This window comes from Psittacula echo (assembly GCF_963264785.1).
Source record: "Psittacula echo genome assembly, chromosome: 23".
NCBI classification, from domain to species: Eukaryota; Metazoa; Chordata; class Aves; order Psittaciformes; family Psittacidae; genus Psittacula; species Psittacula echo.
In genome coordinates, this window is record NC_137748.1 from 3,481,629 (window position 1) to 3,509,071 (window position 27,443).

Below are 27,443 nucleotides of genomic sequence, written 5' to 3' on the forward strand. Positions count from 1 at the left end.
ACGTAGCGCTGCGGCGGCGGCGGCGGAGGAGGAGGAGGTGGAGGAGGAGGAGGGGAGCGCGAGCGGGAGCCGCGGCCCCGGCGGCGGGGCCTGGGCCGGAGCCCGGCGCAGCGGCCACTGCGAGCGCCGCGGCGGCGGCTGAGGGGGCCGAGCGGAGGGACAGGGAGGGAGGGCCCGGCCGCCCTGCCCTCCGCCCTCCCGCCTCGCCTCCTCCGCCACCCTCCCTCCGCCGCCTCGCCCGTACTCCCCCCTCCCTCCCCGTCCCTCGCCGCCCGGCATGGAAGGTGGCGGGGGCGGCCCTGCGGGGATCGGCCTGGGTGAGTGCAGGCCGCCCGCTCGGCTGGGGATCCCCTTTCCCTCCTTTCCTCGGGCCTGGCTGCAGCCGCCGAGCAGCGCTAGGCCCAGCCCGGGGGTGGGTGACGGAGGGAGCGGGGTAGAGCCGCCTCCCGGCCTGGAAGGACTGGGGGGGGGGTAAGCGCCGGGCCTGGCCCCCGGCGGGAGCAGAGTGCAGCCGGGGGAGCCCCCGCGGGAGGAGGGGAGCGGGCGGCGGAGGAATGCTGCCGGGGGCCGCCGGGGCTTCCCGCTGGGAAGGGGCTGTGCCACCTGCCTGGGGAGGGGAGGGAAGGTGAGCGGCGCCGAGCGAGCCAGGGACAGCCCCGCTGCCTTCCCACACCGCGCTTCCTCCTGCCCTGGCCTTCAGCCGCCTCCCGGCAGCGGCGCACGGAGATGCGGGGACGCCCGCAGCCCTCGCCTTCCTCCTTGTCACTTGCCGGGGGTGCAGCCGCGGCGGTGCCCGGTCCGCAGTTGTGCATGCTGCCGGGACTGGACTTGTCGCTGGGTGGGTAAGGGAGCGCTGTATTACCTTTAAACTGCTGCAGGTTCAGGGGCTGGGCGTGTGAAGAGGAAAACCTAGACGTAAACCCTTGATGTTTTATCTTTTCTTTAGTCTTTTGCTGAGGTGCCTTCCCCTTTGCTCGCAGGACAGATGCAGTGGTGTGTGCGCCCTAGGGTTTGGGGTTTGGGTTTGGTTTTTAACTACCTTCTGTGCAACTTTGGGTCCTGTGGGTGTCTCGGTGCAGGTATTGTTAGAATGAGAAGATCTGCTTCAAGATAGCATATCTCTGCCGACTTAATAGTAATTGTGTGAGTATCTTTAATCACAGCAGAGTTTTGGCATCTTGTGCAGCAGCAGTGATTGAAGTCGAAGCAAGGGAAGTGCCGTAGACATAAAGGATGTGAGGAATGTGCGTTTTTCTCTTTCCAGGGGATGACCTGAGCGGTATTGTTCTGGGAATGGCAACTGGCACATGCTTTGTTGACAGTGGTGTATGCGCGGTGAATCAGGAGAAGGACAGTGCGGGATGTGTGTGTGTGCGCTGAATAAAGGAGGTGCAACGGGGGAGCATTGATTTGTGAAGCCTGGCCGGGTGCACCTTGGTTTGCCAAGACTGCAGCTTGATTGTTCCCTGCTGGAAGTTGGGGGCTCTTCCTCTGGAGGTGCCTGGTGGGTATGAGTGAAATGGGTCTTGTAGATGCGAGGCTGTGGACGCTGCTCGTGTTAAAAGGGCTGTGGAGTTGCAAAATGTCAGTTTAAAAGGAGCTGGGGTTTGATGGTAATTTGCATCCTTTACATGCATCTGGTGTTCTCGTCACTGTCTGTCTGAAGCCCCTTTATCTGCCTTTCTGCCTGCCTGTGAGATGGATTTTTTCCTGCTTTGTAGCGATTAATCAGGCACTTGTAGTTTGGTTGGTTTGCTCAATGAGTGAACAGCCCCATCCCTGTCCCAGGCAGCCAGTGCTTAAATTGAGATCTCAATAATCAAGTGCAGATACAGAGTAAAGTCAGTGTAAACGTGTAGTTGAGGGGTGGAAATTTTGCAAGCTGCTTCAGAGTGCATGTGTGAAAGAAAAAGAGCAAACTCCTGAAGGCATTTGGTTTCTCTAAGGAAGCAATTGGTGACTGGGATCTATAGAGCCTTCAGGTTTAGCTGCAGGAACAGAGATTTCATGTAAATGTTTCATGACTTAGCATTTGTATTGTTTGTAAAAAAAAACCCTTTCCAATATTGACATGATCGAAAGAGAATTTGGCATTTTACCTATTATGAATTTGTTGTAAAGGACTTACTTACATTATGATGTTATTATTCTTGTCTAATACTGATACAGGAAGCCTTTAACTGATGTTTTCTGGAGAGTAAATTCTTCAGGGGTTCTGTATCTAAGGGCTAAATTACAGAAGCAGTTTGTCAGGTTCTGGTGCAAGTGCAGGATATTGGGATGCTCTGGTTTTATTCTCTCTGCTGGAATCATAGAACGTGGAAGTTTCAGGCTTGGAGGTGCAGTTTCGTCTACACATGAGAAGTCTTTATAGGTACAAGCAGTATAGGTCAAACAGAACTGTTTCTGGTGTCATACCACCCAACTGCAACCACCCAACTTGGTCCAACTGCATTAAACAGATAGTTTCTGTAAGCAAGATCCCATCTTCCAGTCTTGGATCTCCTGTGTCATATCAGTGCCTAATGAAGAGTGGTTTACCAACAGCATGTTTGAGACAGGCATAGGTATGTTTAAGGTGGTTGCAAAACTGTGTCGTCAGTGACCTATTTCTCTGTGGCACTCTTCTTATCAAAGAATAGATTTCTTTCTGACCCCACAACAAAGAGAGATGTCATTGGAAGGAAGTGCCAACCGGTTGAGAAGATGGAGATATTCTCTAACAACCTCCTTCTGTGCTTTATTATTGTATTAGAGTATCTTACAACCGTTCTCCTGGTTAAATTCCTACAGCACAGAGCAGCTGATCTCTGAATGTGCCCTGCTGTGGTACAGCGCTCTCCCTACCAGATCCAGAGCTTGGCTGCTTCTTCTTGAAGTTGCAAACTCTTGTTTGAACACCTAAGCTTAGAAGTGAGTGAAGTGTGAGTAGATGACACACCAGACCGTAGCCCATCTTGGGCCTTTGCAGGATCTTCCTTTCCAGTGGTTCGGAAAGTGGGGGGGGGGGGGGGTTTGTTTAGAGCTCTTAAGTAGAATCCATGCAGCTCATAACCAGTGGAATCATAACAGACATTCCCAGCATGGGTGAAACCTTCGTTACAACCTGAGCTTCCAGTGTCTCATTTCCACAGTACCTGTGCAAAAGCTTCATTTTCCAAGTGATCTCCAATGGGTGATTTTGAGGTTGCTCCTCCCTCCTGAAAAACAATTGCATAGGGAGTGAAACTCTGGCAGTAGCTCTGGTGCCAGCAGCTTAAACTCATTAACACAAGCAGCTTGCATTAGTTTCCTTGACACTTTCAGACACCCTTCCCTGAGGAGGTTTCAGACTGGTAGTTTTCACTCTAGAGAAACATTTAGCTATGCTAAGCAACTACCAGCACTTTGTGCTGCCTCCCTCTCTGGTGTATTCCTGAGTTTTGAAACTTGATTCTTTCTGTGGAGAAGTGACTTTAGGAAGGTAATATGGAAGAAAAGACCTGCGTGAAGGTTGCTGCCGTTAGGATCCCTGTCAACATTGAGACAAAACCTGTGAAGCCAGTTTCATTCCGTCCCAGGTACTACGTACAAGCGAGCAGCGCGTTTTCCAGCTGGAGTTTTGGAGGAGTATTTGTGGTAGCGCTGTGAAGGCAGACAGCCTGGTAGGATAAAGTGGTGGACTTGTTCTGATTTTACAAGCAGAAAGTCTTATAGCGGACAGTTTACAGACAAGCATCCATTGATCCACGTCCCTTCTTTTATGGGAATGCTGTACACGAGCAGTCACAAATATTTGCGTTGGAGCCTGGCTGAACCTTGCAGGTGCAGAAAGCTCACTAGGACTTGGCTTTTCTGCTGGCTGGTCTGGTGGAAGACACTACAAATCTGTTCCAAGCGCCACGGTTCCTTGCAGGTCATGCTTATTTAAGCCTTTTTAGTGCTTATGTGATGAAAAAGGAATTAAGGAATGGGTCTTAATAGCGTTGTCTGCAGACAAATCACAGCCGGTGACAACTGTGGATTTTAATGGGAGAAGGTAGGTTCTTATTAGTGAAAAGCCTGACTGCTGTTAAGTGTCCACTGCCCCAGCACGGAGCGGGTACTGGGAATTAGCTGTGTCACTGGGATATTTCTGGCCATTTGCCAAGCAGGAGTATTGGTATTTTCCAGTTGATGCAGAGATTTTGGCCACGTATGTTTTAAAGCAGCAGCTCTCCTTCCTGCGTGGCTTTCTGTAGGTTTTCTGGTTCTGTCCTCTCTAACACTGTCCCATCCAATAATGGCAGCTCCAGCCTTGACTCCAGTAATTTTCCCTTCTTATTTCTCTTCCATGCTAGCAAATCTGAGGTGTTTCTCCCACAAGATGGGCTCAGATGCATTGCCGTTCCTTGGTATACTTTGTGTACGTTCTCCAAGTTCCCTGTTAAGTGCCATGCACTGTGTTTGATTTCCCATGTTTGTGACATGCATGTCGCTTGATGAGGGACTCACGTTGGTGTTTATTGCACTGTGACACCAGTAGGCTCAGCAATGGAAATACAAGTTGTGGTCTATAGATGTGACTCCAGAAGCCTTTAGCATGGAAACGTATCATCCTGATAAATCTTCATGTCGTGTCATAGTGAGAATGGCTGCTGAGCATCTTCAGGTTGCTTTATTGTAACGTGCGTGTCTTGAATCATTCATCTCACACTCACTGGACCAAACCTGCTTGAGGAAATGCCATGCTGACTGCAGTGTGAAAGGCTCAGGCAAACGAGGCCTCTTTTAGACTTTCATAGCTTTTCTAACCTGCAGGTTTCTTGATGAAGGATCCCGCCTTCTACTTAGCCCATTTCTGGTGCTATAAAATCATTTGACGTCATCTCTCCTGTGCTTCTGTTATCCCACATTCCAAGCACTTTGAATTCAGACATGAAGGTGAAGTAAATTATCCTTGCTGCCAATGGATGCTCTTTTTCCCTTCTCACCCTCCCTTTGCACAAATAACCCCAATCTTACTGAGCTGCTATTCCTTGTCTTGCTTAGGAAGTTAAGGAATTGTTGTTCCTTTTTGAAAAGAGGGACTAAAAAAGGTTTGGGTGGCTTTTCTTCAATCTTGAAGTGTTTTCCCTCTCATTTCTGGCTGCATCTCATTGCTGAGACCTGGAATTCGTGTGCCACTGAGTAGGTCCTGACGTGGTTTCTGTGACACTGCTCAGACCTTTGCCAAGATGTGGATTTGACTTGAAGCCTCTGACACTGATACTGCTGTTCTTAAAGAGAGATTGTTGAGTTTGGGTTATAGTATGCTAGTAGTAGTGATGAAAATGCTCCGTGAGGTGGTTCAGAGAGCTGATCCAGCTGAAAAATTATCCCAAGGAATGGTTATTTTCCAGGCAGACTGATTTCCCAAGGCATCTTGCCTTGCAATCATAAGAATGCTGGTGTTGGCATATAAACAGGGAAAGTGTACTGCCTCTTTTGGCAGCCACGCAGCCTTAGATCAGATTAAAACGAACAAGTAACTTTGGCCTCAACTGATAATTGTCCTCACTTTGCCCAGAAGGAAATCTAAATACAAAGAGAGATAAGATGTCCATAGCTGCGTACTGAATTAGAGGAAAAACTGGGAATAGAATCCACTGTATCGGTGGGAAGAGTATTTATGGCTGAGAATCACAACTGTTAAGACCTGTGGAGGTTGAAAGGAGCTCCTGTTGTGGAACAGTGCCTGTCCTGATCACGCATGGACTTGCTGAGCAGCTTTCCATCTCCACGTCTAACTCTGGTACCTCCAGGGAGAACGCTGACTGTAGTTTCTACTTGCAGAGGGAGGGTATGCGCAGGCAGGAGTTCCACTGAAGTATCCTTACTTGTTCTGTGTTTCTTAGTAGCTGATATATTTGTGTGTTGTTAAATGTGCTTCGTTAAATTAAGTATCAGAGCAGCGAGATGTTCCATTTTCCCCGAAGTGTCCATTGCGCATCTAAAACGAACTGCGTGTGTGCTGTTTGGGAAGATTCAGGAGCTCAAAACAAGGATGGTAATCGCTATTGGGAGATAACGATACCAAACAGTTACACAGGGTTTACAGGAGCGTGGTGACATTGTGTAAGAAGAAACACAATAGTAAGGGTTTTGGTATTGGCACATTTAGACTTTGTCAACAGTGGATTACCTAAACCTGTGCCGGTGCTTTGTGCGTGCATGAACACACACCTCAACCTCATACTAACCACGAGGCTGGGCTTCATCCCAGTGCTGCTGCTTGGCAATGCAGTAGTTAAAATGCTGCTTGAAGTTACAAAACAAACTCTCCAGGCCACTGCAGGTGTGTTTGTGTGGGCAGTGTGAGAGGAGGAGGCACTAAGAGAAGCCCAGGGAAGGAAGGCTCCTGGTGCTGATTTACCATGGTGAGAGTGGTGCATCCACCACTGGTGCATCCGCCACTGCGCAGAGGGCAGTGGTGCAGCTCTTTTGTTGCTAGGGAGCTTTATCCAAACTTGTTGCTGGTTTCAGAATCAAAATGATCTGCCTGAGAACATGGAGAGGGTTTAAACCTATCCGTAAGCACATTCCAATGATGTGAGAAGAGCAAACTTGAGTTTGGAGAGATCAAATTCACGCTTCCGGAAGCCAAAGGAGATTTTGCTGTTTCAAACCTTTTTTGTCTTCTGCTACACACAATTCTCAGCAAAACCCCCAAATATTTAAGGGTTTTTTTCTTTTCTTTAGGATAAAGTGGTCACCTGGCAATGAATCAAAATGGGCTTTAAAAGCTCCATTGAACTGTGACTGAGGGGCTCTAAAGTGTGTGTGTACCATCACGCTCTCTGCTCAGATGTGTATGTAGTTCACTATGTAGTGTACACAGTGTGAAAGAGGAATGCTCCAGGAGCACGTTACGTGCTGGGCTGTGTGTGTAGTACAGGCTGGCCAGCACAGAGCTGTAAGCAAAGAAGTGAACCTGTCTCTGAGTTTTCTTAAGCTGAACCCCAGTGCCATGGGTTAGTGATGGACTTGGCAGTGCTGGGGTAAAGGTTGGACTTGATGATCCTAAAGGGCTTTTCCAACCTGGCTGATTGTATGAGTCTGTATTAAAAACACAAGACTTGGTTGTTCCCTCTCTTCTACATCCTGCAAAGGTCTCCTTTAGAGCTTGCTAGGAGAGGAGGGAAGGATTCTAGGATCCTGGATATAAAAGCTCTGCATTAAACAGAGGAAAACCCTCTTCTGCAGAGCAAACATCCCAGGTGGAAGTTCTACCTGGCCGTTTGGCTATGCAGCGGGACCATTTACATTTTCTCTCTTAGCTGATCTGTATTTACATATTCAGAGACACAGATACACATCGAGGGCCTCTTTCTCCACTCCTCCTCCCTGGGAAGCCAGATGCTACCTTTGGGGAAACACAGGTAAAGATCTTGATGATAGTTTCCTTTTTGCTTCCAGCTGGCTTTGGGTGTAGCCTCCATGGTTAGTGCAGTCATTTACAACCGTAGAGTAAGTTAGTGATGTTTAATAAGGTCACTGCTGGCATCTATGAGTATTAATGGATGGTTTAAAATCTTAGTGCGGTTGTTATTAGTCTTCAACTATGGGAGCAGATAATGGTGGAAGGAAGAGTTTTTAAAGCAAAGGGGAATCTTGCCACTGAAGGAGAAGAAATCTGGGCAATGAAAAGTGATTTGGAACAAGGAATAGGCTGATGGGTGAAACAATTGCCCTTCAGTATTGTGGCAGTGGGTAGCTTTGAACTTCTGACACACACTGTGATGAGTCTACAGGTTTGAAGGGGCAGTTGATGTGGTCATATAAAGCTTTTTTGTTTCGTAGATGTGTCCTTAAGTTATCGAAGTCATACATGTAAAAGGTGCATACATGTGAATGGCAACTGCTGAGTGCTAACCTCCTGCATTTGATTTAATCTTGCTTTCAGTTTCTTGCATTGAGAGATAGAGATGGGAGACAACAATAGATCTGAATCCTGGGAAGTTCCTAGGTCAGACACAGGAGTTGAGTTTTTGTATGTTTAAGGTAATAGGGAGGGCTTAGACTCTTAATTTGAGTGTGTATCATTGTGTATTAGAGCTCTTCAAGATGCTTTTGCTTAGTAAAAGGAAAATGTTGAGGTTTATGGTTCTCATATCTAAAACCAGTTGATAGGCAATAGAAAGCCTTTGGCTTATAGCAAAAGCTGAGGGATTCGAATGCTTCAGAATTCCACAATGGCAACATCCTCAACTGGAGGTAATGCTTGAAAAAATTCCAGATTCCCAGCTCTGGAAATCCCTGCTTTGGAAGCCTTTGTCCCTCAAGCCACATTTCTGGGTACAGGCAAAGAATTCAGCTGAAGAAATGGAAAAAGCCTGCAAGTTTTTGATCCTGGTTTCTGTGTTTTAGCTGCAGGATATTCTCCAAGGCGTTTTCCTGGGATTGGGAATACACTCTGCTTCATTTTCCGTTAGGCTGTTAAATACTTACAGGCAGATAGTCAGCTCCATACAGTGCAGATATGTCACCTGCTGAGTTAGCAAGATACCTCTCATAGATTATGTTAGGAATGGTCAAAAACAGTAAGTGGAAGATGGAACAGTGTAGGTGCTGGCCTGCATCTTCAGGCTGTCATGTCTCACCTCGCCAGACATACTTCAGCCCCTGGACAATGGACCTGGATGTATTCACTCCCCACTCTTTTGTTTCCCTGCCAAGCCTTGCTGCTACACTTGCAGTCGCTGCCGGTGTTGTTGGGCTTTATGATGTGCATGTCGCTTTGCTTGCTTGGACCGAGGCGAATCCATTTGAGCCAATGGATGGTACCCAAACATGTGGCATCGCTTCGGTTCCAGCAGCAGACAAGCCCCAGTGCCATACACCATTGTACGGCTCATCTTTCCTAGGAGTTGATGGGAAAATCCTAGGAGTTGATGGGAAAATCAGTTTCCAGAGAACTGGAAAGAAAAGAGTGCTCACTTTTGCTTTTCACAGGGATTGGGAATGCTGTTTCCCAACAGCCTCTTGCCATGTGGACACTGTATTCCCAAGTGTGTGCCTGACACAGCAGCTAGGATTGCTCTTCCCTACTTTCCTTTGTAGCTCCTCTGAGCGGGAACCAGGTAGAGATGTCTCCTCGGTGGGTGTTCCAAGCTGGCCCTGGGTGTCTCGCAGATGGCAGAGCAGATCCTTAGTAGCAGGCAGTGATTTTAGTTTGCATTGACATGGGCAAAGGCAGCCTTGAGTACTGAGCATAGAAATGCAAAACGGGGCAGGATGTGCTGAGTGCCTCTCTGTCTGAGAGGAACCTCACCACTTCAGAACATATTTTCAGGGGGGTTGCATATAAAGCAGCTGAGATGCACAAGAAAGGAATGATTGTACCAGGATCTAAATACTTCCCTCTTGTGTTATAGTCCTGATTACTATCCGCTGACATGATGTAACTTGGGCCAGATGTGTTTTCCCACTAACTGGAATCGCTGGGCCTGGAATTCTGGTTCGTGCACCTGTTCTTCAGACTTAAAGCTGCTTTTTATGTGCTCTGAACCCCCTGCTCGTGTGTTGAACTGCAGGTGACTGGGCTTAGCCAAGCACAGTATTGTCACGCTGCACCTCTAGTTCTTGCTTGCTGATGCGCTGTTCGGAATTCACATTGCCTGAGGACTGTAGTGAGAAAGCGTTGATGTTTTGATCTCTTTAGGGGCAACACAGCAGAACTTTATGTTGGGCAGTATGCGTCAAGCTAAATTGTAGCTCTGCAATGAAAAAGATCTTTTTCTGAGGGATTTTCTTGTATTTCTATCCTGTCTGCTGATGAAGTTGATTAATGAGTAAGGCTGATGGATATTAACAGAAGCCAAGTGAAAAATCACACCCTTATCTCTACGTTTATACTCCCCAGAATGATGCTTTCTCTTATCAGCCTTTCGAATGAACACGTGCCAGTTTATCAATTGATCAGAGTTCTAATGCGTCTGCACCCAAATAATGTGAGGAGTAGGTGTGAAAGCGTTTAACCTAAAAAGATGCTGCTCTTTTGCAGGGGTTGAACTGCTCTTGCATTCTGAATGCACACAGCCTTTAGCTGTACTGGAAGTCCCTTCCTGCTGAGTAGAAAGGCAGCAGGGATGTTGGTTGGAAACGGGTGGTAGCCAGGCCTGGCACAGTGTTGGAGCTCTATTGCATTCGTCTCCCCAGCCTGCACCTGCTGCCTCACTCCTAAGTGTAGCATCTTCAGAACTACTTGGCTAGGTAGTAACTGGTGCATTAGCTTGACTAATGTAAATTGTTGCTTTATGCACATGGGGTTTCATGGCTCCTAAACTGTGGGCAAATCTGGTTGCCCCAGGACTTAATGGAGCTGCTGGATTGTAGCTTCCAACCAAAAGGCATTCAGGATCCTTCAGAGCTTCAGGTAGTTCATGCATATGCAGAAAGGCATTGCCTTTAACTACAGCAGTTCTGAGGCTTTTCTTATTCTAACTGGAGTCTTGTCTTATGGAAAAGAGCATTTCAAGATGTTTGGAGCATCTTCAGGCAATCAATGAACGATTGAACTTGGGTTTATGTGTAGTGATCAATGCACCTACATGGCAGAGTGGCAAAATCTGTCCTTTCCTTGCATTGCCTCTCATATCCGTTTAAAAAGCTGCTTTAAAGGGAGATCGGTGGGCTCTTAAGAGGGGAAGCACAGGTCTTGTGTTGTCAAGGAAGCCTCAGATAGGTTGGGATGCTTGTGATGGTGTGTGGTGTTTCAGCGCTGCAGTGTTAGCGGTGGCTCAGATCCACACACACTGTAGCCTTTTGGAGACCTAAGTTTGTCTTGATGTCTTGTGAGGTTTGTTAAGGTTGAGAGCACTTCTGACTGTACTAGGATGGGAGCAAAATCTAGTCCAAGAGGCTGGTAAATAGAACCAAACAGTTCTATCCTGTGCCTGGCTTGAAGGGCTCTGTTAGAGCAGAGCAGGAAGATAATGGGTGGGTCATAACTTAATGCATTTTTAGTGTTGGGCATTGACTGCTGCAGTCTCTCATACTCACTTTTCATGTACATATGTGAGCTGCAGGAAGGGCCCAAGTTCTTACCCTCCCTCCTCTCTTTTCCTTCTGGTGTGTGTAAAACCCAAGCAAATGCCACTGATGTGTGAATTGAAGCATGGGCATTTTTGAAGGAATTTTCTGGTGGTTATGGCTATCTGGGAAGAGCAGGAGAACTTCCAGATGTTAACTAAGCAATAAATCCATACAGAGCTGTCTTTGTGTCGGCAGACAGATCACTCTTGTGCCTGCAATGCTGCTGCACTTGCCAACCTACAGCAGAGTGGATTAGAGCAGAGTCTGACCATCTTCAGAGCTAATATTGATAACTTTTGCATGGGCAGCAGTTCAGATGGTTTAAAAGCAGAGATCAGCCATCAGGCCACTGTCCCCAAGTGCTGCTTCTGCCCTTGCATGGAGCCACCAGCACCATCCAGTGAGTGGTTCAGTGACCCTGTGTAGGCTGTGCTGGGCTCGGGGGCTCACAGGAGTGCAGACATGACTGTGCAAGCACTCCACTGGGTACCAAAGCGGGGAGAAGCTGCTTTTATCCTGTACATCAGTGTCTGCCTGGAGTGGGTGCTTGCCAGGAGTCAAATCCTCCGGCCTTGGCCCAGGTTAGGTGTAAAGGCCAGGCGGCCAGCCCCTCTCTGAGGGCCAGGTGAGGGCATGGAATACAAAGTCATTAACCTCTGAGTGCATCATACTTGCTGGGTGTGATTTCGGGGCATCTCCTGAGTCACAGCTGGGGCAGGTAATTGCACTCCGTGCTCTCTGCTACAAACGGGTCTATTTTTAGGACAGATAACGTGAAGAAATGTGGTTTTTCTGTAGAAGCAGCACAAGCATCGCATGCAGTGTTGCTCCCACATACACGTGCTTCCTCCACCTACACATCTGTCTGCAAGTTGGTTGTACTTTTCTTCTCTGGGTTGGAGCCTATAATGTTTCATAGCATCCCAGACTGTTTGGGTTGGAAGGGACCTTAAAACTCACCCAGCTCCAAGCCCTGCCACGGGCAGGGACACCTTCCACTGGAGCAGCTTGCTCCAAGCCCCTGTGTCCAACCTGGCCTTGAGCACTGCCAGGGATGGGGCAGCCACAGCTTCTCTGGGCACCCTGGGCCAGCGCCTCAGCACTCTCACAGGGAAGAGCTTCTTCCGTATCTCCAACCTGAACTTCCCCTGGTTCAGTTTGAACCCATCACCCCTTGTCCTGCGGCTCCAGTCCCTGATGAAGAGCCCATCTTCAGCATCCCTGTAGCCCCCTTCAGACACTGGGAGCTGCTCTGAGGTCTCCACGCAGCTTCTCTTCTCCAGGCTGAGCAGCCCCAATGTCCTCAGCCTGTAGGCTTGCAGGACTTCCTTGTATGACCTTTGGTTAGTGTTGCGTGTAGCTCACAAGCTCATTCTGTGCCCCTAATACAGTTACTCCTCAGGTTTAGGTCTTGGTAAGCTTCGAAAAGGGCTTTTAAACTGTGTATCTTTCTCTATGTTAACCACAACCTGCATTGCTCCCTTTAGTTGCGGGGCTGGAATTCATTGTGTGAGCTCCGGCCATCCAGCAGCTTTGAAAAAGGCAGATTCACCTTTAAAAACCAAGCAAAAATGAAAGCATCCAAATACTGCATCTTCCATTTGGGATGAGAAACTCCCCAAAATAAGCCATGCCAATATTTGGGGCAGAGCTGCCTTGGAACCACCAGCAAATCCGTGTGTGCTGCTTGTATTCCATGGCTAAGGAGGGCTTTGCTTTGCCAGCTGTTAACTCCTGTTGTTCGAAAGCTCAGGTCCCTTGAGGGGGCAGGCGGTGCATTCAGAGCGAAAGTAGGTTACTGATGCTGCAGAGTGAAGTGGTTTTGAGGCCAAACAGCTTTGATAACTCCCAAGAACCCCTTTTGTTGTTCTCCCTTTGAAGTGGGACTGTGCTTGTACAAAGGGCTTGGTTACACAGAATATTCCTGAGCTGAGCAGGGGTGAAATGATGGCAGGGCACGGAAAGAGGGTATTTTGCCATGCAAGAAATGGGGGTGAAGGTAAAAAGTTCCTTTTCATGCTGGTTCTTGTGCTTTTCCTGGCTCTCTGGCAGCAGCCTTTCCTGATTGACTCCTGCACCTCGAGAGTGATGCTTGATGTGCCGAGGGAATAATCAGGTATCGTTTTCTCCATGACACAGGGATATTTCTGAGCTGCTGAATAACTCCTGGAGTTTTAAGGGAAAGGCTAACCTGGATTTCCTCATGCCCACTGCTTTCCAAGGGCCTTCCTAGCTCTGGGGTTGTTAATGCTGGCTTGCAATCACAACCGGTTTAGTTTATTATTTACTAGTTTTCCCATCGGGATATTACTTGTGATCACAAGCCAATGGTAACAGCCCATCTCCACGTAGTTCCTGGCTCAGCTGCGTCTTGGCTTCTTCCTGCCTCACCTCTGGAACTGGGAAGCTCCCAAGACCCTGCCGAGGAGGAGAACGCAGCAGCGGGAATAGACGCTGCTGTTGCGGTGCTGCCGGTCGCTGTCTGGCATCCTCAAGGCCCTTTCTGAGTGCATCTGGGAAGCCTGGAAAACCATTCCCGAATGTGTTTTAGTGAACTTTGAAGCTGCTGGTCAGGTGTCTGGACGCTGGACTGCTGCTTTCCCCAGCGAAGCACTTCACCAAGAGCTGGAGGGTACAGTTCAGTCTTTATTATCCAGACCACCAAGACCATTGGTAGGTTCATCTCCTGTTCAGTTACATTCACTTTAAAGAGGGGAAATGCTGCAATTTTCCCCCTTTAAATATATATATTTATACATACATAAAAAAATATATAATTCCCTTAGAATATATAAGTTGTATCAAAACATATTTGGATGGAAATTAGGGCATTTGCCCCATGAAGGGTATTTCAACTCAATATGATGTGGAAGAAGGTTTATCCTAAAAACCCACATCTGTAAGACTGCTTTATGTTGGTGGCTTTTTATTGTTGCTCCAAGAATAGCAATAATACAAACGGCCCTATAATTCTGTGCAATCCAAGTCATTTATACCTGCCTGCTGGGCTTAGCCTCAAGGAATTGATCAGATTCCAGTAGTGAGATTCCAGTTTTGCTCGTATTCAGCTGCTCAATCCATCACTTTCTGTGTTAGGGCCCTTCTCTGCCCTTTAGTCAAGGGATGTCCCTTAGGCTCTGTCCTTGATTCTGCTCTTGTGCATCCTCTAGTGCCAGGTTTAGCGCCCAGGGTGTTTAGGCAGGACTCGCGTTTCTGATTTGAGCAGCACAGCCCGAATCTTGCCTTGCTGCTGCAACGCTGCGCTCCCAAAGTGCAACTGTGCTGGTGAAAAAGAGATGGGAGAGATCAATCACTTGTATTCAGTGGAGATCACGTGGCGGTTTTTACAAGAGGAAGTAACAGTGTCCTGGTCAAATTCCAACTTGGATAACTGCAAGTGGAATTTAGGTGGGCAAGTGTCATATTGTGTGGCTCCTGCATTGGGGAATAAGTGGCTGGGGGAAGGGAGAAGGAAACAAAAGAACAAGTGCTTTAAATCAAGGGGCTGCGTGAGGGATCTCTGAGGTGGAAAGGAGCAGGGGACACGGTGTTCTTCGTGTGATTTAGTGCTGTGAGTTGAAAATGGCTCCATTGAAATCCTTCATGCATATCTACGTTAATGGAATGTTGTTCAGTGGAATGTGTCCTCTGCCTGGGGAAGGATGGGCTCCCTTTGGGAGATACAGGAGGAGAAGAGGTGTTTCTGTGGAGGTGTGCACCTGGTTTGATGGGGAGCCTTGTAGGAGTAGAGTGGGGCTACCTGTGCTCCTGAGGGTCCAGGAGGAGCTCAGGCGAGCATCTTGGTTCAGCCTTGAGGCAGGGGGTGGTGGACAATAGTCATTGCCTTGAGTTCCATATCGCAGGAGTGCAGCAGCACTTGTGGTCCCCACAAAAGGTGCACTTCTTTGTACCTAAAGCTGCCAGGTTTGCTTGGGACAGTGCTATAGGCCAGGCCACCCCCAGCAGATAGAGCTCACAGATGCTATACCCTGTGTTGTGCCCCAGTTTTGCAAGCTCAGAACAATTAGCTGGTGATTTTAGGGCTGAATTGTTAAGTGACTTTGTCTTCTCCGTTGTCGTTTCTAGATACAATGGTCAACGGTTCCTTGGCAACTTTCTCCAGAAGAATAATTACTCCTGCTCTGCTCTTGCCATAATACCAGCATCCTGTGACCTACACGTCAGTGCTCAACACCAGCAGAGAATCCTATTGTGTTCATTCTGTGTAGATGGAAGAGGCGTCGCTCTTGAGAGTCCTTCCTGATTTCAAGCTGCTTCCTTGGTTTTTCTGGGATTAAAGGTGCTCAATGAATCAGGGCCCCCCAAATGAGTCAAACAGCCAATTCATGCCAACAGTTGGTTGAAAACTGTGCGGCGCATGTAGCAGGGATGGCGCAGGAGGACAGTCGCCGTGGTCAAGTGCCACCTCCCTTTTATCATGGTGCCAGCCAGGAACTTGATCTGTCCACCAAAGTATACAAGAGAGAGTCAGGAAGTCCTTACTCTGTGTTGGTGGACAGCAAAATGAGTAAACCACATCTCCATGAAAGAGAGGAGCAGCCATATTTCAGGGAGAACAGAGCGGTAGGAGAGGTCCGGGCTGTGAAAGAAGATAGAGAAAACTCTGAGGACTCTGAGGAGGAAGAAGAGGAGGAAGATGAAGTGACTTACAAAAGGGAGCAGATTATAGTAGAGGTAAACCTTAACAACCAAACATTAAATGTATCAAAAGGGGAGAAGGGTGTCCCCTCCCAGTCCAAAGAGACTGCTGTTCTTAAGACCAGCAGTGAGGAAGAGGAGGGTGACAGTGGGGAAGAGGCCACTGAAGACAGTAATGATTATGAGGAAAATGAGAGGCAGAAGAAAAAAGAGAAAAGAGTGGAAAAAGTTAGTGTTGCCCAAAGGAGAACAAGGAGAGCTGCATCTGCTGCAGCAGCCACAACTTCCCCATCACCCAGACCTACAAGGGGTCGTAGAAAGAGTGTGGAGCACCCCAGGCGTAAGAAGAAAGCTGCAAAGGAGCCCAAGGCACCTGTGCAGAAATCAAAGTGTGAAGAGAAGGAGACTTTAACCTGTGAGAAGTGCCCCAGGGTGTTTAACACACGCTGGTACCTGGAGAAGCACATGAACGTCACTCACAGGCGCATGCAGATCTGCGACAAATGTGGGAAGAAATTTGTGCTAGAAAGTGAGCTGTCCCTTCACCAGCAAACAGACTGTGAAAAAAACATCCAGGTAGGTTTGCTCCCCGGCTTGCCAGATTGCCAAACCTTCTGTCGTGCCCTGGATACAAGCTAGCGGACACTGCAGAGGGGGAAATCTTTTGCGCAGACCAGGTTCTGACCCAGACCTTGTCTCTCCGTATCAACACTTTGGTGTCTTCCAAAGGAAGTAAATGGCAGGGAGCAGCGTGTGCAGCTGCCGTCTGATGTAGCAGAGTTACTGTAGTCTTTAACCACGAGCTGGGGAAAACACAAAGCTGCTAATGTCAGACTCAAGAAACAAGTGCGTTTGCAGTGAAGTCCTTTGGCAGGATAAACCCTCCTCCTTCAGGTGCTGAGCGCCTGCAGCTATCGCTAGCTTTAATGTGCACAGTGTTTCAGTGTCCTGAAATCAGTCACAGAGCATGGCCAGGTAAGATTTCAAAGGGAGAGTGGAATTCTGGGGCACGTTGCTGGTCTTGGAATTGGAATTGTGCGACACAGCAGAGAGGCAAGCAGGTGAGAAAGCAACGGGGGAAGTCAGGATGTGAACTGGTGTTCAATGGAAATCCTCCTGAGCCAACTGCCCACAGGTAACTGACAGTAGGTGTTCGTGTATGCATTCGGCAGTGCATGAATTCAGTGACTCAGACTGTTAATGGCCCTTTCCCAGTGTAAAAAAGCTCAGTAAATCTCACTGATAACACAAAGATCTCTGGTCTTTGTCACCCGAAGATTTGCAGCTTTTAATTGGATCCAACAATGGCAGCCTGTGTCGTAACAGGACCATTTTAAAGTCCTAAGTTGTGGAAAGAGCTCCAGAGTTTCTGATTCATCTGTGGCTTGTGCTTTGCTCGTAGGCATCTGTGTTCTCATGTAACTGGGGGCACTGTTGTTGTATCTGCTGATTCAGACGTGCTTGCTTTGCCTTGTTAAGCTCGGCACAGCATTGCCATCTACTTCTGAAGTGATCCCACTGCCAGCATGGAGCTCAGCTTTTGTGCAGCTGAAATGCTGAGAGTTCCTAGGGCTTGGGCGAGTTCTTTGTCTGCCCAGTGAGTTTTAGCAGCAAGACTGAAGATGTTGCTTGTTTGCTTAAATGCTGCACTGAATTGGGATTCAATTCCCACTGCGCAGAGACAGCTGAAGTGTCTCTTTGCTGTAAGACTCAAACGCAGCTCTGTGTAACATTGTGCTGTTTTTCCTTATGTTTCAGCCCAGAGGAGGAAGACTGAAGGAAGGAGTAGAATATAAGATAATGAGTCTCGAGCCTAGTTAGCAAAACACATCAACACTGCAGTGTGTCCTTGCAGGGTTTGAAATGAATCCTGCACAAGTTTAGTGCAGAGGACACTGAAATGCAGATTGCAGCCGTGCCCCATCATCCAGGTGGCTCTTTCACAGCATAACAGTCTTTAGACTTGAAGCAGGAACTCATGAATATTTGGAACACGGGGCATAGAATGGAGAAGGAGCCTGTAATCCATGCACACACGTGCTGCTGAGGGGTTCCATTCCTGGGCCCCGAAGTGATAGGGTAAGAAGAAAGGGTAGCAGTTGTACCCAGTACAAGCAGAATCAGGTCTAGAAACCTTCCCAGATACTTCCAGGATTTGGGAATCTGAAGCACTGCTGGTCATCTTCAAGTTCCCACTATAAGCGTGTATTCAACAAGTCTTTCTGTCTCTCCTGACATTTGGAATGTGGTTCCCAGCTGCCTGCTCATTTGGGTTTATCACACGTGGCAAAAGGAGTGAGGGGATATGAACATGTTACGTTAACACAGGGTTTAATGTGGGAAGGGGGATATGGAGTTTTGTCTAGGAGAAAGAAATGGTTTCATTATGGGAGTGGTCATTGAACTGATAAGAACATGAGTGGCTCCTCTCTGTATTTTTCACCTAAGTGAGGGGATATATCTGTTTTTCCAGGTAATTTCTGGATTTCATCTTTTAACATGAGCACCTTCACAGGATTTCTCTTGTCACCTCAGCCTCTCTCTGTAGTAACTCAGTATTCTACATTACTTGCTGCTGACCATCAATTAAATGTAGACTGACCAATCCAAGGGTTTGCTTACCTTAAATCAAAGCTTTTTGAGCATTTCTTAGCATTGCTTTACTCTCCAGGGTTTCTTTCCCCCCCCCAAGGGCTACAGTTTGGTCCTCACATGCCTTCACGTAGGTACTTTTAGATGCAGAGTCTCTCCTTGGCATCAGCACGGTGAGTGGGGTACCAGGGTTTCCAAGCCTGCAGAGATTGAAGCCCTGTAGAAGCAGCGTAACGTGGCTGTGCAGAGAAGAAGCAGCTCGAGTTGGCAGAAGGCCCAGCAGTGAGCAGCAGGCAGCTCTCCTTACCTTGAGGGAAGGAGGGTGATAGGGAGGCAGAAAACTGGAGATGCACCAAAAACCCCAACACCCAACAAGCCACAATTCCTTTCTCTTCATGTCAAAGATGAAGATGCCTCCATGTCCTCACGTGTGTCTGCTGTCAAGCTTCACAGCTCGGGTGTGCTGGAGTGCTCAGACTGCTACAAGGACTTTTTTTGTCAAGTCTTTAGCAAGAACCAGCTACTGGGGGAAAAAGAGATGTGTGAGAGTGCGTGGATCCTGCTCATCGCTGACTTTCTGGACATCACAGAGAAGAGATTCAAGCGCTGTTTGCATAGTGTCGTTTTAGGCCTATAGTGCTGCTGATCCGTATAAATGAAGAGTCAGAACACCAAAGATGGAGGTGACAACTTGCTTTGTGCCACGCTGTCCACATGGTCAAGAGCTGCAAGAGGGAAGCTGCCTTCTGTGTAGAGCTGAAAGGAGATGAGAGAGCTCTGAGTAGTGTTGTGTGTTGGAGGGGTCACAGTGCTCCTGTGAAAGACAGAGCTGGACGTGCAGATGGGTTTAAAGGCAAGGTGGTGGTGGTGGCCTCCTCCACCTCTGTTGGCTTCTCCCCACACCACGGGTTTGGCTTGCTCCCGAGCCAGCAGCATCAGTGCCTGTGAAGTTGTCTTCTCTGTGTTAGCTCCTTGAGGGCTGATCCAGCTGTATGTGCTGTTGTGCTGGGGAAATAAGCTCGTGCAGTGGCTGTAGTGCTCTTCAGGTGGCACCACCATGCAGTGTGTTACCATCCTCTCCAATCCTGCTCAAGCTGGCTTTTCTTAGTGTAATTGTTTCAAGTCTGAAACAATCAATGTAGGCTTAATCTGCGACAGTACACAGCCTTTTGACTTGGTTTGGGCTTCTTTTTGTTATGCAAGAGGGAGATCCATGGCTTAACTGCACTGACTTGAATTACTGAATCTTTCTAATTGAGAATTCCTTCTATTTATCCCATTCATTCAGTGCGTTTCCTGTAATAAATCATTCAAGAAGCTCTGGTCCCTCCATGAACACATCAAGATTGTCCACGGATATGCAGAAAAGAAATTCTCTTGTGAGATCTGTGAAAAGAAGTTCTACACCATGGCCCACGTGCGGAAACATATGGTTGGTGAGTTATTGATCAGTGCTTCTGCTCGTTCTGCCTCATAAGCATAGAATGGTTTGGGTTGGAAAAGACCTTAAGATGATCCAATTCCAATTCCTTGCAATGGGCAGGGACAGCTTCCACTAGAGCAGCTTGCTCCAAGCTCTATCCAACCTGGCCTTGAACACTGCCAGGGATGGGGCAGCCACAGCTTCCATGGGCACCCTGTGCCAGCGCCTCAGCACCCTCACAGGGAAGAGCTTGTGCCTTATCTCCAACCTGAACTTCCCCCCTGGTTCACTTTAAACCCATCACCCCTTGTGGTTCTTAACTCCTAATTGCTGTTTTATGGAGAAATACAATAACTTCAGTTCTCTGAGCTTTATCCTTAGCAAGTTCAAGTCCGTAGTTCTGGGCAGCAAGCAAAATCTCTGTGTGTCTATGTGTGTATAGCTCTAAGCTGTTCAGTGGTTGGAGGAAAGCAAATGGTTCGAGAAAAGATTGCATTGGAATGACCCTGTCTAATGTACTGTTATGTTGCAGCACACACAAAGGACATGCCATTTACATGTGAAACCTGTGGGAAATCATTCAAACGCAGTATGTCTCTCAAAGTCCATTCCCTACAGCATTCTGGAGAGAAACCTTTCAGATGTGAGGTGAGGCACCAACTGGTAATACGTGTAGATACGGTAGCAGGAAGGTGTAAACTTAGTAACCCTGTCAGTGGGGACTTCAGGTGGAAACTCAATTGCCTTGACTTGTAACTGAGGTGTAGTTCCTTTAAAATCTGGGCAAACTCTGTGGAGAGCAGAGCAGAGATGCAGCCGTTCAACCTGAGATGCCTGTGGTTTGCTCTAACTGCTGGCTCTCATGTTTTAACTCAATGAGTACCCACTACAGCAAGATTTGAATCCCACTCTTCCCTCAGTGTTCATAGCAAAGCCTAATGCAAATGCCATTAACCCTCCCTTTCCTGCCCTGTTACTTGAAGCAGACGGCAGTGAAAAAACAAATCACTGCAGGACTTTCACTTGTGGGAAGCGCTGCAAAGGGTGAACCCCTTGGGATCTGGGACTCTGAATTTGCATCTCTTACAGCAGGTGTGTGCTGGGATGGGAGAAAGTCTCTCCCTGCTGCACTCACAGACTTTTGCCATTGTTGTTTTATGCCTGCCCTGGGGAAGGAGACCCAGTGGGGCAGACTAACCCAGTCATGTGTCTGGGGCAGATAATGTCTCAGTCACCTGATGGGGATGCTTGTGGGTATCACATGATGGAGGCAGGGGGTGCAGAGCCCTTCCTCTTTCCAGAGCAGGTCTGGTGGCTCACTCTGTCCAGCAGATGAGGCACAGCTCCAGCTGGACACCGAGTACTGGTGGTGGTTGTGCAGCCACAGTAGTCCTGGGAATAAGACTCCTTAGGAATGGACCTCCCTCGTAGCAATAAATAATAGCTGTAAAGCCAGACCCATGAAGCTGCTGGTGGCTTTGCTGGGTGAGCAGAGTCCTCTAGTGGAGGCTTGCTGTAGTCCAGCAAAACCTCCAAATGACATCCTAAGCCAACAGAAGCACTTTGCTGTTGGCATAACCCTGTCTGTGCTGCCAGCAGCTGTGTCAGCTGAAGGTTGTGACTGTTCCACGCTCCTTGCCAAGGCTCCTGTGCCAGCAGACCTCTTAGCACAGCCCAAATTCTACTGGCTGCGTCATTTAAACCCAGGGTCTCTGTGTGTGCTAGTTCAGGTATTCTTGACTCCTTACCATAGTCAGTTCAAAGTGCTGTCCCCTGACTGCCTTGCTTCCTGCTGTGTGATGCCTGAGCGTCATGGGTTGCTGTTTTTCTGTTGCAGAACTGTGATGAGAGGTTTCAGTACAAGTACCAGCTGCGCTCGCACATGAGCATCCACATTGGGCACAAACAGTTCATGTGCCAGTGGTGTGGCAAAGACTTCAACATGAAACAGTACTTTGATGAGCACATGAAAACACACACTGGTAAGAGCTAATCAAGGAAAAGCACGAGTACCTCCAGGACAGGAACTTGCCTGTACTTCCAGTTGTATTCTCTTGCTTGGAATTTGGGACCAACACTGCTCTCCAACCTAGAAAATCAGAGAGGAGAGGTCCATGCCTTATCTCACTCTTAGATCTGTAGTCCTGTGATTCACTGTGGGGGAAAATGAGAGCTTAGGCTTACTTCCTTCTCACTGTGGTCTGAAGGAGCCCCTTGCCAAAGCCTTGTAGAAGATTCTCATGCATCAAAATCTGAAGGTGAGAGAGGATTTCAGAAAGGCTGAGGGCTGCTGTGGAGCAGCTGTGTCTGTTTGCTGAAGGCAGCAGTCACAGTAGCCTTTGTAGGCTGCAGTTTGTTTGCGTAGATGTGCTGAAGTGTAAGGGTTAGCAGATGTTCTGTGCCTCACTGATTGCTGGCTCTGCTTGCAGGAGAGAAGCCCTTTATCTGTGAAATCTGTGGCAAGAGCTTCACCAGCCGCCCAAACATGAAGAGGCACCGCAGAACTCACACAGGCGAGAAGCCCTACCCGTGTGACGTGTGCGGCCAGCGATTTCGCTTCTCCAACATGCTCAAGGCACACAAGGAGAAGTGCTTCCGTGTCACCAGCCCCGTCACCGTGGCCGCTGCTGTCCAGATCCCACTGTCCACGACCTCTCCTGCCACCACGGTCCCTGCTGTAGTGAACGCACCCACTGGCCCAGTGCCACCCATCAACCTGAACCCAGTCAGCACGCTTCCTCCGCGCCCCATTCCCCACCCGTATTCACACCTTCACCTACATCCTCATCCTCACCATCCACATCACCTCCCGGTGCCCCCAGTCCCTCATTTACCCCCTCCTCCAGCTCTTTTTAAGAGTGAGCCTTTAAACCACAGAGGCCAGAGTGAGGACAGCTTTCTGCGACACCTGGCAGAAAAGAACAGTTCAGCACAGCACCACTAACGTCTCTGCTCCCTGCCAGCTGTTTCCCCATTGATGCACATGGAAACCTGCCCTCCTGGCAGTCCAAGAGGGTTGGTTGGTGAGGATCCTTGTCTTTCTCTTAGCCCCAGCACACAGTCCCGATTTTACCCCTTGAATCAGTTACCAACCGAGGCAATCCTGTTTCGGATCAGCAGTGCTCCCCTGAACCCGGGACCCAACAGGACTTCAGCCCCATTCGCTTGCGTTTTGCTGGTGACTTTTCTACATTTCAGATACTGAGACTTGTGGGATTTTCTAATTTCATATCAGCTGATGAGGTATGCTTGCTTTTATAGCCTGGCCTTCTCCTCAAAGAGGAGACAGGCCTGGTTTTCCTTTGTACTAATCGGAAAGGCTGTGAGATTAATACAGAGCATTAATTGTATCACTGTGTATCGTAATGGATTCTTTTCAGCTTTTGGGGCCGGCTGTGGAGTGAGCCAGCCACGTATCACGGTATATTGGAGCATTATAAAGAAAGACACAGAAATGTCTTGTTTGTGTAGCTCTCCTAACACACTCTTTATTTTACTACAGAAATTATTTTAGAGGTTTTTGTATAGACCTATTTAGTAGTCTGTTTCTAAAATGAAATGTATTTCAATAAGCGGTGTAATTTTTTCAGTGTAGCTGGACCTATGTTGGATAATAGATAAATTTTTATAATCATCAAAATGTGATTCTTAAAAAGATGCATAAAGCTTCTAGAGTTAAAGTTATTCTTACAACCATACAACTTAAAAGGTGCTGCAGAGAAGAAAGGAACCCAAGAGGTCTCTGGAAAGGTTGCCTCCAAAGTGATGGTGATTTAAGGACTTTAATTTATTTTAGTAGGGCTTGGTTTATTCCTTTTTCAACCTTGTGTTTCCCTTTTCACAGTTTTGGACAAGGACATTGGGATACCATATTCCCACCGCACAAGTTTTCTTGGGAGGTATGGATGGGTTAGAAAAGGAGCCCCTTACACGCAGGGACCCGCTGCTTTAGGAATAGAGAGTCACAGGAGAATGAGAGATGTGACAGCAGAGAAGACATTGAGTACCTCAAATCAGCCAAGCGTCTTTTCTCTCGAGGAGAGCCAGGTTTAGTGGCTTTTCATGGTATGATTTGAAGTTGGGGATCACATCCACTGCTGCTCTTCAGATTGCCTCTTGGAATTCCTGGAGTTGTTAGGAGAGGGGAATGGAGGGAGATCATGAAACGGGGTGTTTCTGACTGCTTGATTGTAACAGTGAGAAGAGAAGTTTGAATGAGACGATGGTGTTTCAGTTGCATTGTTGAGGAAATGCTGATAGCACTGTGTGTGTACCATGTGAAGCTCTATCCCATAAACGTAATGTGCATAAAATGATGGGATGATTTCTAGGGGTCGTAGTCATACTTATGGCAAAGCTAAGTTTTCCAGTTGTAGGATAGGAAACTTGGAATTGTAGGCATGTCACTGTTCCATAATCCCGGGAGGCAACGAGGGGGGAATGGCAGGTTTAGTGCAGGGCTGGTGGGCTGGAATGCCAAATGTCTCTGGTTTAACCGGTGAGTAGCTGTTATTTTGTTGGGTTTGTATTTCTCTTCAACTAAAACTAAATATAGCAGCATTATGCAAGCTAGGAACTTGTTGCCACCTTCACTGAAGACAGAGGCCCAAGGCAATGTACTGTAAGTCCTCTTTTCCTTAAAATTCCTACTTTTCCATGCTGCTTTTTGAGTTAAATCCCACCAAACTACATCCAGAGATCCTCATAGGCCACATGTCTGCTTGGTCATGAAGCGGGGGTTTGTGGCTGATGGGATTCTTCCTGGTGTTACTTCCTCCCGGTTAATGCTTCAAAGTGTTTTGAAACACCAGGTCCTCTGTTGAGAATGAGCTCCTTGGGTGATGTTCTGGTCTTCACTGTTTTCTACCACCTTACCATTCATGTTGGGGTTTTTTCATAACAAGCATAGGAAACTTTAGGACTTAGAAAGGGCAATTTGTGCCACGAAACCTCCTCAGTTTTGACTGAGCTGAACCCCCTGAATAATAAAGCAATGGTTTTTTACATGTTTTCTCTATCATATTTATATGCACCCTCTACCTTCTAAAAGCAAAAGCCAGTTATGGAACTGAATTCCCACTCACAATGATGATGACTGTTGTAATTACTGTGGCTGGTCCGCCCCGGAGGTTCTATGCATTCCACATCACCTTTGCAACCTACGTTTCTGTCGTGCCACCCTTTTCTGGTCAGGCCTGTTATGAACTGATTTTTAAATGCTCAAAAAGGAAATAATAATAATCATAACCTTGGTCAATGGATTGTATTCCAGTTTTGCAAAATGATTTTTCTTCTCAATAAATTTCCAGTATTAGGCTGCTATTCAGAATTCCAAAATCTGGGACAGTTTTGTTCTGTTATTTAGTTCGCAGCAATGATGCACGTTGTGTTTCTTTTTCCTTCCGAGACTTCCCAACTTCCTTTCTATGGAAGAAGATTAAACTATCGAGCCCATTTAATAGCCTGTCGGGATGTGACATGATGTCAACTGATTCTCCTCACTATCTGGGACAAATGTACCAAGAGCAGATGATCCTGGGCTGAAAGCGTTGCAATGTGATAGCTCAGAAAGTCCATACTCCAGCAGGAAAAGGAAAACGGGCGTTCCAAAAGGCCGAGGAAATTCAAGGATGAGATTTGCTGTGGCTTCTGCTTAAATGTGCACAGCTCCTGCAGAGCTGGTGCAACGCTACGGAGCTTATGCCGGTGTGTTCATGACTTTCTGCTCCTGCTGACAAACCAAGCGTGATGGTTTGTATCAGCTTGTCTGTACTGAGTAATTAATGGGGTTGATTTGTGGTGTTAAAACACTTCCTTCAAGAAGAGCAAAGACAAATGATGCCAACTGCACCTCTTCAGCAGGGACTGTAGCGATAGGACAAGGGGTGATGGGTTCAAACTCAAACAGGGGAAGTTCAGGTTAGATCTAAGCAGAAGTTGCTCCAAGCCCTGTCCAACCTGGCCTTGAACACTTCCAAGACTTGGAGATGTGGCAAAAGAATTAAAACCATCCTTAAATAAAGGCAAGCGTTTGCATCTCCTATGGATACTAGGAGAAAAGTCCACCTTTGGGTCCACACATGTCCTTAATAGGGATTTTATCCTGGCAGCAACAAGGAAATTTGCAGGTTTTCAGCTTCTGATCTGATTCCTTCCGAGGACTGAGAATTGCATGAACTTCATGGCTGCTTTCTGACCCAGCGAGGTAATTTCTGCCTGCCTTAACCTGTTCCAGTTTGTTTTAATGCCTGAGCAGTGGTCGTGGATCACAGGGGCTCCCTCTGAGCTCAGCAATAACCAGTGTGGTTTGTGGTCAAGGCCACGTTCTCCATCGCGTGAGCTGTGGGGCAAAGATTGGGCTGGGTTGTAGTGGTTTGGGGTGGAGGTTTGGGTTGCTTTGAAATTGGCCTGTATGGCCCCTGCGTTTTACTGACTTTATTTATTCCTTTCTTGCTCTATTCCTGCCTTTACAGATTGGAATTGGCAAATATCTTCTGATGTAATGTCTTGGAATATTGAGAGTGGCTGCCTTTGTCCTGAGTCATAGCCTGCGTGTATGTGCAGAGTGGATGTGTTTTGCAATGCAGGGCATCTCCTTGTGTACCGAGGACTCGGGTACACGTCCATGTAGCCCAAGGAGGCTCCCCAAGAACAGCAGCTGCTCTGGATGTTTGCTAAATCCTTCAGTCACCCTTGTCTTCCCGATCCCTCTCAGTTACCGTGCAATGGGGGTACGTGCGTGCATTGATAATCTCCATTCTCCACGCTCCGAGGCTCTTTGCTGTGCATCAGAAGTTTGTAACTCACAGTTTGAAACTGAGAACTGACGTGGAATTTTCCACCCAGAAGGAAATGCAGCTTTGGGGTGGATTCCCTCTCCTGAAGAGCCTGCCCAGCCCCTGGGCACAGTGCGGAACAGGCCACAAGTCCCCTGTGGAAGGGCTCTATTAATTATTATCTTCCCCTTGGAGAGCTCTGACCAGGGTCGTTCGTGTTTGTTCTAGTGGGTCTATACAGCAGCAATAGAGTTCCCTCAGTTGTTTTGAAGCTTGTTCCTGCACAGAGGAGGAATCTGTAATAGCCCTGATCAGTTCAGGATGGCTTTCCATGGAAATACACATTCCTGAACGAGGTGTCTGCTGTCCCAAAGGGTCACTGAAGCTGTTTAGCTTCTATGGAGCCAGGCTGAGAGAGCTAGGCTGGTTCAGCCTGGAGAAGAGAAGGCTCTTTAAGGGGAGACCTTAGAGCAGCTCCAGTGCCTAAAGGGGCTCCAGCAAACCTGGAGAGGGGCTTTGGACAAGGGCCTGTAGGGACAGGACAAGGGGAATGGCTTGAACCTGCCAGAGGGGAGACTGAGATGAGCTCTTAGGCAGAAGCTCTTCCCTGTGAGGGTGCTGAGGCGCTGGCCCAGGGTGCCCAGAGAAGCTGTGGCTGCCCCATCCCTGGCAGTGTTCAAGGCCAGGTTGGACACAGGGGCTTGGAGCAAGCTGCTCCAGTGGAAGGGGTCCCTGCCCATGGCAGGGGTTGGAGCTGGAGGAGCTTTAAGGTCCCTTCAACCCAAACCAGGCTGGGATTCTATAAACTGACCAGTCAGAGTCTTGCCTTAATGGCTGGTGGGGAAATGCCCCATCCCTTTCAGGGAAGTGGGATTGACTTTTCCGGTACAGCACTGAACCCATCAGTTGTGGACTGATTGTGGCGCTTTGGGGGTTGTGTTTGCTTGGGGCTATTTTGG

The 27,443-nt window shown here is 47.9% G+C and overlaps 1 protein-coding gene across 2 annotated transcripts; it reads left to right on the plus strand.

Moving 5' to 3' along the window:
* The first annotated feature begins 24 nt into the window (after positions 1-24).
* ZNF652 (zinc finger protein 652) lies at positions 25-25,019 on the plus strand. Of its 2 annotated transcripts, none has more exons than XM_080633591.1 (6): positions 25-317; positions 15,121-16,269; positions 19,574-19,721; positions 20,241-20,356; positions 21,546-21,690; positions 22,138-25,019. In XM_080633591.1, exons 2-6 carry the CDS (start codon positions 15,361-15,363, stop codon positions 22,650-22,652), a joined length of 1,833 nt encoding a protein of 610 aa, XP_080489717.1. In that variant the 5' UTR covers positions 25-317; positions 15,121-15,360; the 3' UTR covers positions 22,653-25,019. The 2 variants fall into 2 exon arrangements, with proteins under 2 accessions (XP_080489717.1, XP_080489718.1); XM_080633592.1 differs by lacking the exon at positions 25-317 and adding an exon at positions 1,270-1,504.
* The last annotated feature ends 2,424 nt before the right edge of the window (positions 25,020-27,443 follow it).

Excerpts from the sequence above, each read along its gene's own strand:
- ZNF652 (XM_080633591.1), top strand. The coding sequence starts at position 15,361 with ATGAGTCAAACAGCCAATTCATGCCAACAGTTGGTTGAAAACTGTGCG. Across the intron at positions 19,722-20,240 it reads CGTGCGGAAACATATGGTTG|CACACACAAAGGACATGCCA; the intron begins GTGAGTTATTGA and ends GTTATGTTGCAG. Across the intron at positions 21,691-22,137 it reads GCACATGAAAACACACACTG|GAGAGAAGCCCTTTATCTGT; the intron begins GTAAGAGCTAAT and ends CTCTGCTTGCAG.